This window comes from Myotis davidii, unplaced genomic scaffold (assembly GCF_000327345.1).
Source record: "Myotis davidii unplaced genomic scaffold, ASM32734v1 scaffold125, whole genome shotgun sequence".
Lineage (NCBI taxonomy): Eukaryota > Metazoa > Chordata > Mammalia > Chiroptera > Vespertilionidae > Myotis > Myotis davidii.
The window spans coordinates 591919-605226 of NW_006299390.1; the positions used below are offsets into that span (position 1 = coordinate 591919).

The window sequence follows — 13308 nt, forward strand, 5'->3', positions numbered from 1 at the left end:
GAGGGTCCCGGTGAGGCCAGGGGTGGCACCCTAATGCAATGGCCCTGCAAGTGTGAAACCAGACCAGCAGTGTCGGCATTACCTGGGACCACCTGAGTCAGAAACGGGAGATTCTGATTAGAACTAACATTTGAGAACCACTGTTCCATTGGGAAGTGTGTTCCCAAACAGAGAATGCAGTTTCTAAGACGTTTTCTTGTAGCAGGTTTCTTACAAGTCTGGTTCAGGGCCCTCTCTCTTTTGTGGCTGATGTAGGTGCTTGGCGGGTTACTATGGCGACCCCATCATTGGGTCAGGAGATCACTGCCGCCCTTGTCCCTGCCCAGACGGTCCCGACAGCGGACGCCAGTTTGCCAGTAGCTGCTATCAAGATCCTGTCACTTTACAGCTCGCGTGTGTCTGTAACCCTGGGTACATTGGTAAGTAATGTAGAAACTCCTGAAGGAAGAGAGGTGTCTTCTATGAGTTAGTTGTTAATGAAGGAAATAGATGAAGAATGAGCCCATCCTTCATTACCAGGGAAGGGAATCTGAAAAGATACTCTTTTCTTGTTTGGCACGTGTGATGGAGTCGTTCTTGAGTCTCGATGACGATGTTACAGCACCGAGCAGGAGAGCAAGCTCATCTGAATCCATAAACAAGTCCCTGTGAACACTTTTAATTTACATTTGACCTCTCCCTTCCCTTGGCCAGCTCCTCGCAGAAGACTCTCAAAGGAGTGATGTGGCCAATGGACGGACAGAAGGAAGAAAAGAATATCATGTAGGGGGTCCCCAGGGCACCGAGTCAGCCAACGCTAGATACCTTCTTCTTGTTGGTTATACTTACATTATCTGTCAACACTCAAGGAGTGTAGCGAGTTGTGAAAATAAACTCCCTTTTATTTCACACTTGATCCCATGCTTTCAAATACTAGTTACCCTTATCCACAGCTCAGTAAACATTTACCTGTGGTTTTGGGATTTCTTAGGGAATTTGGGCATCATGAAGGACCCCATTTTTCAGGTTGCTCAGGCAGGAGCAGTGATTTTTCAGGCAATACAATCCTTGGATTACGATTTAACACCAAGGTGAGCGTTACCCATTAGATCATTAATTTAGCTCCTAATCTGCTCGATTCCTGGGTCATGAGAAGCTAAACGCCCCTGTGCCGGAACTCCTCCAGGTGTCCATGCCCCCTGTGGCCTCTGAGCCAGGCTGCAGCAGTGTTACTTACAGAAGCCTCACTTTCCCCCCCCTAGGATATGGGAGGGATCCCCAGGCTGGGTGATTAGTGCAGCCTGGCTGACTCCCGCCAGGAATGTGGATGGACTGGGCCTTTGTGTCCGCAGGCTAAAGTATCGTGCTTGGTTTCATTGAACAATAGGCTCCAGATGCGAGGACTGTGCCCCGGGCTTCTTTGGCAATCCCTCTGATGTTGGAGGGGCGTGTAGGCCTTGCCACTGTCACCACAACATTGACATGACCGACCCAGACGCCTGTGACAAGGAGACTGGGAGGTGCCTCAGGTGCCTGTACCACACGGAAGGAGAGCACTGCCAGCACTGCCGCTTTGGCTACTACGGGGACGCCCTCCAGCAGGACTGTCGGAGTAAGATGTGCATTCGTTGTGCCGCTTATTGGGAGGGTTTCCGCTTTCTTCTTCGTGGGGGATCCCCTTCTTCTGGTATTTCTTTGCTTTGGGAATACACTTGTCCCTTGTTCAGAGAGGTAAAAGTCCTCTTTTGGCAAAAGAAAGATGAGACTGATCTTTTCTTTCTTTCTTTCTTTTCTTTATATCCTCATTTCCTAGCAGAACTGAAGTCTCAAGGTATGACTCAGTGCCTGAGAGAGACAACCAAAAGGAAAAACTGTGTAGCTGATCCACGCCATCCAATAAAGTGTATTGATTTTATCCAGGTTCTGCCCAGGAAGCTGCTGGTTGGCTAGGACTTGGAGATCCTCGATGCCCACTCTGGTCCATGCCTTGTTGGCCACTGATGGACAGAGCCTCCTAGGTTGAGGAAAAGAAAGAACCACCTCTAAAACGTCTCTCTTTCAGAACTTTCTTATTTCTCTCTTAACGAGATCAGGGAGCATTGCCTGCTATTCCTGTGCACAGCCCCAGGCCCCGTCTTTGTTTATACAAACACGTGTGGAATGTTGAGGACCTGCAGGGCTGGATTCCTTCAAGTCTTACTAGCTTAAGGGCTCCTATCTGCTGTCTCACACATCCATTACTGCCAGCTCCCTGCCAAGAGTTTGAAATCATTAAATGTCTCAGTTCCCACGACATATTTTTTTATTATTTCTAGTTAAATCCTCTATTTAACAATGATTCACCAACAGCTTATTAAATGTGCATAGTATTTTGAAAATTCTGCTACACAGAGCGTGCTGTGGTGCACGTCTGCCTGGGGAACGTCAGGACTGTGCAGAATAGAACATCCTCCGAACCTCTGAAGAACAGTAGCTGGAGTTCCTTGTGTGTTTGTGGTGGTGTTGGTTTTTTTACCACCTCCATTCTTTTCACTGCTTCTTTGCATTTCCAGGTTGCAGCCTGGAGAGGGAACATCTTAGCCCTTGGGAGGTAGCTAGCTCACTTGCATTGCCTGTATAGTTTATGAACGTGACTGTGTGCGTCAGTCTGGTCGTGCTCTTTTCCAGAGTGTGTCTGCAACTCCCTGGGCACCGTGCAGGACTACTGTAACAGCTCTGACTGCCAGTGCGACAAAACCACCGGCCAGTGTCCGTGTCTTCCCAATGTGGTCGGGCAGAACTGTGACCGCTGTGCCCCCAATACCTGGCAGCTGGCCAGCGGGACTGGGTGTGACCCATGCAACTGTGATGCGGCTCATTCCTTCGGGCCGTCCTGTAATGAGGTGTGGTGCTGTGGGGGGCGGGGTGGGGGGGCGGGGAGGCCTCAGGGCTGAGGAAAGATGCCTTTATGAATCCAGGGGACTGCTGTTTGGTGCCTTTGTCCCAGTTAGAGAGAGGAAGGCTCCTTCCCTTCCTTGCCGCAGGACCCACAGCTTGGCAAACACAGCACAGACTGCCTGTCAGCCGTCACTTGTTCCCCTCGGCTGGGACATCACCATACCTGGAGGCCCCATCCGATGCAGCCCTGGCCTTTTAATAGAGGGCCCCCCCACCCAACCCACATTAGAAGGTCCCTGGCTGCTGGATCAGACTGCTTCCTTAGCCATGTAGCCCCGGCAGCACTGTCAGAGCTGCTCAGGGACACCCTCGGGAAGGAAAGGAGGGCTGCCCCAGCAGGTGAGCCCAGGGGCCTGTCCGGGAGGTGAAGCATGTAAATGAGATGTGATGTGCTCGGCACAGGAGCAGCTAGCCCCTGGCACCCGGGACAGAAGTAGGACTCCCTCTCCAGTCAGGGTGTGGAGGCCTCGGGCCAGCTGCTCAGTCCCATTCCCCTAACTGGCAGCCGGGAAGGAGAGTGTGACCGTGTGCCCTGCAGCCCGCTGACGGAGACCTGTTTTTGGCTGCAGTTCACAGGGCAGTGCCAGTGCATGCCTGGGTTTGGGGGACGCACCTGCAGCGAGTGCCAGGAGCTCTTCTGGGGAGACCCCAACGTGGAGTGCCGAGGTAAGGCCGCGGCGTCCCGGGCTGGCGTTTGCTCGGAGTGGAGGGACCAGCTTTGTGTAAACTCTAAAGTGCAGCGCAAATTAAGTTGTCGATACAAACTCTACATTTAATGATAAAATGAATTCACACTCATTGGTTTAAAAATCTAACAACCTGGCCCTGTGGAAGTGTGGGTAGTGAAAAATGGACCTACTGTGTTCCTCCTTAAAATGCTTGTTTGTCCCTGCACAGACTCACACACACACACACACACACACACACACAGGTATCACAGGTATACAAAATTGCTTCTCAAAATGCTTTTCTGCAAAATGCTTATAGCAGCCGTGTATTTCGATAAACTGGTAAACCCTCAGCATTTGTGCCATGTGCAGCGTCCCCGCGACGGGGAACTGTGGGGCACAGTCACGGGCGCCTTCATGCACAGCAAGGCAAACAGGACAGGAGCTCCAGGTCTGTCAATGTGAGCAAAGCCCAGACTCCCACCGAAGCTTCTGGTAGAATAGGACTGGGAGAGAGAGCCTGACATTGTGTTAAGAACAGAAACCTGTTAAAACCCTATGAATCATTAGGATTGCTCAAGTCTTATGCTGTTGCAATATGTATTTTTTTTGACCTGCCAGATTTCTTTTCAGATATGGGAGTAAAAACATTTACAGAAAAGATTTTAAAAGATTGTGTCTCTTTTGTTTTCCTATTTGGTTTTCTTCCCTGTGTTTTCAGTTTACAACTATAAATAAATATCTTCTGTAGTTTCATACTTGTTCTTTGATATCTTTTCTTTGTTACATATCTGAAATTCTGGGTCCCTGTTGGACTCTAAATTTAAAAATTATCTTTTTCTTTAAGTTATAGAATACTTTATTAGTTTCTGTCATCAAACCCAGGTAGACTAAGACCTTACATATTTAATACAGTGTATTATCCCTGTACAAGTGGGAAAAAAATTATGTTTAACGTATCAACTTTTTCTTTTTTGGGTACAACCGTAGTGAGAAAGTTAGCAGTCCATTCAGTTTCCTCCTACCAAAGGTCACAAACCCAGATACTGTGTGTTTTTTAAGTCAACCATGGTTCCTGAACAGCAGGGACATTTCAAACAGTGGACAAGACCAGAACAAAGGGCATATGACTTGTTTCTCCAATTGAGGCTTAACCAGAAGGACTTGGACCAACATCTTAAGTTAGGTTAGGGTTTGTTCCACAAAGGACATGATGTTTGCTGTGTCAACAAACAAGTGCTTTTTCATTCATCGGTCCTCGGTCCAGATGTTCGTTTTAATGGGAGCTGATTTTCTCACTACCATTCAGTGCCCAGGACATGCCGTGCACCACGTGCGCCAAGATATCTCCTGCAAGGAAAACCCTGCTGGGAATCTGGTTTCCCCAGAGTTCTAACCGCTATTCTGCTACACCCCTCAATCTTGTAATGGCCCTAAGGTCCCAGCGGCTTGATTTCCCCCAGATAATGGCTCTATCACTGCTCATAGCCCGATTCTATTAGCATGTGTCACTGGGAAAATTGCGTCGGCTGCCAAAGCGTTCTGACCTTTCGCTCCATCTCAGCTCAGTTCGCATAAAAAGCCTGTGACTGGAGCCCGAGTCCACCAGAGAATGGTCCATTTAGTACTCGGATCTTTACCCTTTATCTTTAAAGTCTTGGCTCTCAATCTGCCAGAAAAATGGTGGCATAGGAACAGTATCAGTTTTATTTGGGTCAAAAGTTGATCATGCTTTGGAAACTTTGCAAAGAGCGAAAGCAACGAACTGTTTGCCAAACTCGTTGTTTTACCCAGAAAAAAGGTCAGTCCGTTACATAAGAAACTTGGGGCCCAGATGCCTCTGACACCCTGTGGAGGAAGCTCTTGGTTCACAAAAGCGTCCAGCGGGCGTGAGAAGTGACTTAACCCCGGGCAGGCCCCGCCGCCGCAGAGCCAGAGCCGTGTGCGGGAGGCAGTAGGAGCAGGACCAGGGCAGGGACCAAAAATGCAGAAGCGGATGGAGTCGGGGCTCTCCGTGCGCTGGGATGTCGTCACAAATAGTAATGGGAGGACAAGAACTTGAAGGGACTGGCCCCCCAATAATCGGCAGGGACCAGAACGGTTATCGCTGGAAATCAGAGGGAACTATGAGAAAAGAATGCGACCCCTTTTCTCACATTACGTAGTGAATTGCCAAGTTGTCTTCAACTGCAGATCTTCCAGTCGCACAGGGCACGGATTTAGGCTCTGGTGCCACCTCAGTCACAATAACCTTATAGAAAGCTGAGGCCCTCGCTAAGCATTCTTCTCGTGGGGAAGAAACGCCGTTACGTAAAAGAGAAATCAGTAGAGGCTCCAACATATAAATTGTTGAATGTTCCTATTGTCCGGGCGGGTTGCGGCGCTTGGCCGATCGCGCCCAGTCTGAACAAGCCCACCACTGTGCTGGGCGGAGGGAACGCGCCCGCCCACGCTGACCATGTCAGAGACGACCTCAGCCTGGGGCTCTGCGGGGCCCCTCGGAGCCCACGGGTCACACGAGGAATCTCTATGTTCTGTGGACTCAGAGCAAAGAGTCGCGCGTCTTGGGAAAGGCCAGTGTTCCTTCAACCCGGGCAAGCGGGGAATGTGGGCCAGAGGTGGGACGCTCTGGGCAGTGGCCGTCGTGATATGCTTGTTGCTCATTTCACATGGTTTTAGTAGAAAAATGAAGTCCATTTCTTTGGCCGGGCATAAATTTTTAGAATGCTTGTATTCCTTTCTCAGCCTGGGATTCATTTACAACCCCTTTATTCTTTATTTATTGTCAGTGTGACTCGGGAAATCAGATTTAATCCGGTTCTTTAGAGAGTCACCATACTCTTGTTAGGAGAGGGAAGGGTTGTCTTACATAATTCTGGTCACAGGGCATGGTCCCTGAAGAGCTGGGCTGTGCCAGAGGCAGGCAAACCATGGCCATGTGCCAACTACAGCTGTCTGTCAGTCAGGTTTCATTGGGCAGAGCTGTGCCCGTGTGTGACGAGTTGTCCAGCGCTGCCATCACACCGCAATGCCAGAGGTGAATAGTGTGACGGAGACCAAATGGCCTGCAAGCCTAAATATTTACTATCTGGGCCTTGATAGAAAAAGTTTGCTTACCCCTGGACCAGACGGCCAGCTGCTTTCTGCAGGTGAAATCGTAGTCACTCTCCAATTTTCATTCCAAAACCGAAGTTATATGAAAAGGATAAAAAGGAGGCGGGGCTGAGGGAGGGAGAGGATGTAAAGCAAAAAACAAGACATTTAAGAGATTAAAAGTTTTAGATTTCCTGCCCTTACAGTAGAATGGAAATGCCGAGGTAAAGTGTCAGTAAACTTTTGGGCATGAAATCTGGAGTCCCGTGTCGCTTTGGGACAAGGTTGCTGGCAGAAAAGAATGGACCTGTTTCCTGGTGGTTGGATGTAGCACCTTCCCTGGCCCTGGTGGGTTTGTTTCGGAAGGAAAGGTCGAGAACCAACACAGCCCTGAGCGCGGCCCACTGGGCCTGCAGGGCGTGGACACACAAGACAAGCTGCCACCTGAACGGAGGCGCTTGCAGGCTCTCTGGGGAAACGGGGCAAAGCCGTGCAATGGAGGAGCAAGAAACCTGTGGCGGAGACCTTTTTACCTGTCAGAGAGGCAAGACCAGCAGGAGCTAAAGTCGTTGGGCACAGTTTCATAGAAAAGGCCAGCTCTAGTCATTTACAGAGCATTTGCCGTCTGCGGAGCACTTTTAGGGATGTGGGATGCAAATTCTTGATTTTATCCTTAAAACAATTTGTGAGTGAAGTGTAATCTCCGTTTCACAGTCTAGAGTTCTCTCAGGCTCAGAGAGGTTAAGTGATTTGCCCAAAGACAAATGCAAGTGAGGACCTGCTGTGATATTTAGAGAGAATTGTTGTTCTGGCTAAAGGACCGTAAGGACAGCATGTAGCAGCAAGACTGGGGTGGGAGGGGTGCCCTCAGGAAACGGTTTCACTGGACAGAGTCGTGGAGAGATTCGGTTTCACCAGATTGTGAAAAGCCTTGTATACCAAGCCATTGAGGCGGACTTCCTTCAGTGGGCAGAGGAGGGCTGGAGGAGTGAGGAAGGATATAAAAAGCAGAAAGATTATACCTACTGACAAAGAGTTCCATTGGTTGTTTCCCATTCTCGCATTGACTTACTAGGGTTTTTTTTCCTCCCAGGCCTCAGTATCTATTAAATGGTGCAATACTCTTCATTTACCTACCTTTCAGAGAGCCTGTTTGAAATGACCAGAAAACTTAGCAAAAGTGGAGGAAATCTACTGACCCCATAACCAAGAATATATTTACAGATGAAGGTGGAATTCTTATGGCCCATTAAAAATGACTGTCTCATTTTCAAAGTGCTGTTCTTCATCATCCTGCTTTGTTCACTTTTGCTATACACTCTCTCCTTCTTTCCCAGAGGAAGTTTTTGATCCTCTGCCCCCAAACCCCATTTCTTAAAGCAAGACTGAGCTACAGGCCCACCTGCTCACCTCTCCCTTTCCCTTGAGAGAGGAGAAAATCCACTGGAGCTCATCCGAGAAGGTCTGTGCTGTGCAATGTTATAGGTGCCCGTGAGTGTAAGAGGTGATGGGAGAAGTCTCCTTCATAGTTTGTGTCCATGAAGTTTTAAATTGTCAGGTGAGAACCAACCTTTCCACTTCAGTCAAAAAATACTCTTGGGGCGTCTTTTTACAATGTGGTTAACATCGCCTCTCAGGCGAACCCGGTTGGAGAAGCTATTCTCGAACAACAGGCAGGGAAGGAAGCACATGTCCGCAGGAGTGTTGGCAGTTTCCCGGCTGCAATTTGAAATTAAAACCTTATGCGTGTTAGGCATTTGGTGTCTTTTCAGAGAGAGAGATCAGAATCAGTTTTTCATTGATGAAACTGCAGTCCAGCCATCTGTGAAATTTGACTCTCTACTTTTCAATGGAAGGAAAGGAATGTTGGTCAGTTCAGCCGAACTGGTCCTTGCCTACTGGAAATAGCTGAATTCCTGCCGGCGCTTCAGAATACTGCTCTTAAAGGGACAGGATCCAGAGATCGGCAGGAACAAGAATAGGTGTCACCCCAAATTAGATGGAGTGTGGGAAAAGAACGTGGCTGCTTTTTTCAAATTATGCAGTTAAGTGCCAAAAATGTCCAGTGAAATCGTTTGTTGAACAGAATTTTAGACCTGCTGTTGCCACCTTGTTAGCAATATGTTCATGGAAAGACTTAAGCCATAGCCAGGTATCCTCCCTATGGGAAAAAAACATCGCTATGTAAAAGACAAATGGGAAAAACCTTAATGAGAGTGCACTTGCCTTTTCTGTATTTTTTTAAATCCTCACCCAAGGATATGTATGTCTTTTCTTTTTAATTGATTTTTAAAGAGAGAGGAAAAGAGAAACATCAAAGTGAGAAACATCTAAGTGAGAAGCATTAATCAGTTGCCTCCCTTACACGTCCCAACCGGGGATCTGGTCCACAACCTAGGTATGTTCCCTGACCAGGAGCAGAACTCGCAACCTTTTGGTGCCCAGGCCAACACTCTAACCACTGAGCAACAGCGGCCAGGGCTATGACCACTCTTTTTTCTCTTCATCCAATGGAAATGTGATCAAGCAACACCTTGAGCAGGAGACCCCCTGGTGCTGACATGGACACAGAAAATAATAGTAATAAAAAGCATTTACTGAGTGCCTACTGTGAGTCAGCCCTCCCCTGAAGCACTTTAGAATTAAGTTATCTCATCCTGAAAGCAATCCTATGAGTTAGGTATACTCATGACTCCTTTTTTACAGATAAAGAAACTGTGACTCAGTTTCCTTGCCACCCAGGGTCACATTGCTGGGCTGTGGGGATGGCAGGGTTCACAACCAGGCAGTGGAGCCCACAGGCTGTGCTCTGGCCACGACACTGCACTGCGCAAACTTGCCACTCCAGCACTTGGGTGTGGTTGGCTAAAAAGGCAATGAAAACAACCAATAGCCAAAACCGGTTTGGCTCAGTGGATAGAGCGTCGGCTTGCGGACTGAAAAGTCCCAGGTTCGATTCCGGTCAAGGGCATGTACCTGGGTTGCGGGCACATCCCCAGAAAAAAAAAAAGAAAAAAGAAAACAACCAATAATATAAGGCAGGATGTAGGGAGAGTCAGATGCAAGGTCCCAGGCCGCAAACATATCTCTCTGGGTTTGGAGGATAGAGGTGCTGTGAGCAGCTCTCAGGACGTCAGTGAGACTGGGTCTAGCCAGCCGTGGGCAAACTACGGCCCGCGGGCCGGATCCGGCCAGTTTGAAATGAATAACACTATTGAAAAAAAAAAGACCGTGCCCTTTGATGTTATGATGTTTACTTTGAATTTATATTAGTTCACACAAACACTCCATCCATGCTTTTGTTCCAGCCCTCCGGTCCAGTTTAAGAACCCATTGTGGCCCTCGAGTCAAAAAGTTTGCCCACCCCTGGTAGACTCTAGGCAGCGGTTCTCAACCTGTGGGTCGTGACCATCGGAAAACACATATAGCATATCAGATATTTACATTACGATTCATAACAGTAGCAAAATTATAGTTATGAAGTAGCAGTGAAAATAATTTTACGGTTGGGGTTCACCACAACATGAGGAACTGTATTAAAGGGTCGCGGCATTGGGAAGGTTGAGAACCACTGCTAGAGGATGTTTCAATTAGGGAGTCTTTCAGAGGCAAGTCATAGCATTGGCCCAAGAAGATTTTACAAAGGCATCTGAGAGAGTATGGGTCTGCTGTGCTGTGGTCACCGTTGACATTTTAGCAGGATTATTTTCTTTTACAGAGGCGTATAAATGTCCCTCGAATGCCTGTACCAGAAATGAGGTCAGGGCCTCATTTGGCAAAGACAACAACTCCAGTTTGCAAGTTAACCCTGTGCTCGGTGCTGAGAATGGAAATAGGGCCCTGTCTAGTTATGGAAATAAGACATTCGAGTTGCTTTTCATTAATCCACACCTTTTCCCAGAAAGGATTTAAGGCAGAGATCAGATTTTTTAGTGCACAGGTTTTTTGTTATTTAAATTCTATGCAAATACTCAGAAATGTCAAGTGCCGACACAAAAATAAGTGTTTCACCTGGGATTTGAGACTGTAAGCCAGGGGTCAGTGGCACAGGCGTTGTGATGAGTAATCTCAGCCACCGTCCACTGGCCAGTCCCACCAGTCTTCCTTGGCACCATCAGGCTCTGCCTAAGGTGCAGCCCTCCCAGCCAGGGAGAGGGTGCGCCTGGAGTGGCTTCCATCACTGACCTCTCGAGAGCCTGTGCTGTGAGCAGTCATCACAGTGGCAGCTCCCACAAGTTAGATTGTACTTAGTAGAAAGCCTGTGAACTAGATACTTAGCATTCCCGTGACTTGTTTTGGATTTAGTTTCCTTTTTATCGAGTTCATTGCATTTCGCCAAGTATTCACCACTCTGTTTCGTGACCAGGTAGGGCGAGGTGTTAGGAGCTGCTCTTCAGTGTTGTCTCTTAGGCCAGATGCCTCCTGGCATCAGGAGGTCACCTGACTTGTCTATCCTGATAGGGTCTAAGGAAGTCCCAGTAAGAGGGAGGCAGAGGCAGGACAGAGCTTAAGAGCACTGACTCTTGAGTTGAACCCCAGTTCAGCCATGTCCTTGCTGTAAGACCTGAGGCAGGTCACCCATCCCGCAGGGTTATTGTGAGGGTTCAATGAGACGATGCATGTAAACCATTTCTACAGAGCCCGCACAGTAAGCATAACCTTAAAAAATGTGCACTATGCCGAAACCGGTTTGGCTCGGTGGATGGAGCGTCGGCTTGCGGACTGAAGGGTCCCAGGTTTGATTCCGGTCGAGGGCATGTACCTGGGTTGCGGGCACATCCCCAGTGGGAGGTGTGCAGGAGGCAGCTGATCGATGTTCCTCTCTCATCGATGTTTCTAACTCTCTATCTCTCTCCCTTCCTCTCTGTAAAAAATCAATAAAATATATTTTTAAAAAAATGTGCACTATATGGCAGCAAACCCGTTGCAAAAAAGCCATAATCTACTTTTAAAACTTCTCCACAGAGGGACCGATTTCGAATTATCATGGGAGAGGGCAAAGAAGTGATTCAACACAGTGCACCAAGGCCTACCAGGGGTGGAAAGCAGTGGTCACTACCCTCCACTGCACACACAGCTACAATTCATTGGGCATAACTGTCCTTTTTAAATACAGCTTCCGCCCGGCCGGTATTGCTCAGTGGTTGAGCGTTGATCTAATCACATGCCTGGATTACGGACTTGACCCCCAGTAGGGGTCTTGCAGGAGGCAACCAATCAATGATTCTCTCTCATTGATGTCTCTCTATCTCCCTCCCTCTCTGAAACCAATAAAAATATATTTAATACTAAAGGCAAAAAAAAAGTGCATTATTTACTGTTACGTTACGAAGTGGTCAGCAAGGACTGAGGTAATACAGGTTTTGGAGGAAGCCGCTGCGGTCTCTCCGGGAAAGCTGTGGTCATGGATGATTATCACTGTGACGGTGACTGAGGGTTCTGAATGCCAAACCTCGTCCCTGGGGTTTGTGACCTAGTAGATCAGCTAGCACTGTTCTTTCCCTTCTAGCCTGTGACTGTGACCCCCGGGGTATTGAGACGCCACAGTGTGACCAGTCCACCGGCCAGTGTGTCTGCGTCGAGGGCGTCGAGGGTCCGCGCTGTGACAAGTGCACTCGAGGGTACTCGGGGGTCTTCCCTGACTGCACACCCTGCCACCAGTGCTTCGCTGTCTGGGACGTGATCATCGCTGAGTTGACCAACAGGACCCAGAAGTTCCTGGAGAAAGCCACGGCCTTGAAGATCAGTGGTGTGATCGGGCCTTACCAGGAGACTGTGGACTCGGTGGAGAAGAAAGTCAATGAGATCAGAGACATCCTGGCCCAGAACCCAGCTGCGGAGCCGCTGAAAAACATTGGCAGCCTCTTTGAGGAAGCTGAGTAAGTAGTGAATGAGCGAGCGCGAGAGGTCAGTGTTGTTTCAGAGCTGGTGTGGCGTGGGGCTTCCATCAGAGGCATGGCTAGTCCTGTGAGTGAAAGCAGATGCTGGGCCATTCATTTCCCGGCAGTCTCTACTCTGGGCCTGGGGTGTGTGCACGATGGCACATCACTGGGGACCCAAACTGTGGAAGCTGCAGGTTAGACTGTGCATGTGATACTCAGCGTTCCTCCTTGGAAATGGTGCTCTAAGGCAGCTGGAGGGCAAGAACACTGGTTTCGGAGACAAAGGACCCCTGAGGAGTCAGCCCTGTTACTTGCTAGGCTGTGAATTTGAATGACTCACCTATTCCTGAGCTGCTTTTCTCCCTGTGGAGGAGGGAAGAATAATGTTTGCCTTTACCTTACAGAGTAGCAAAGAGTGATCTCTGAAATGGTTAATGTAATTGCAGAAATTGTTATAAATATACATCATTTTATATGTTTTGCAACTACCAGGGAAATTCCATTACCGCAGATAAGACTGTTATTTCCGCTGCCCAGCCTTTGGTCCCTGGAACAGTGCTTCATTCATCCAATTATAACAATTCCCTGCAGTGAAAGATCCTCCTCGCAGCCCTCTCTGGGTAATCACCTCTCTGACGGGAGTTTATTTTGCCGGTGCAGGCAGAGAGCTGAGTGGTGCCACCTCCGCAGGGTCCATGCTTCTCCTCGCCATCTTGCTCCTGCTCTGCAACGTTCCAACTACCTCTGCC

At 48.6% G+C, this 13308-nt stretch overlaps 1 protein-coding gene across 1 annotated transcript in view; it reads left to right on the forward strand.

Annotated features, from left to right (window-relative positions):
* Positions 1–13308, forward strand: part of LAMB1 (laminin subunit beta 1) — a 71916-nt gene that overhangs the window by 41861 nt on the left and 16747 nt on the right. Inside the window, exons 20-24 of the mRNA XM_006774860.2 lie at positions 256–419; positions 1367–1591; positions 2647–2861; positions 3486–3582; positions 12187–12556. Coding sequence (XP_006774923.1) covers positions 256–419; positions 1367–1591; positions 2647–2861; positions 3486–3582; positions 12187–12556 — 1071 coding nt within the window. The remainder of the gene's footprint in view (positions 1–255; positions 420–1366; positions 1592–2646; positions 2862–3485; positions 3583–12186; positions 12557–13308) is intronic.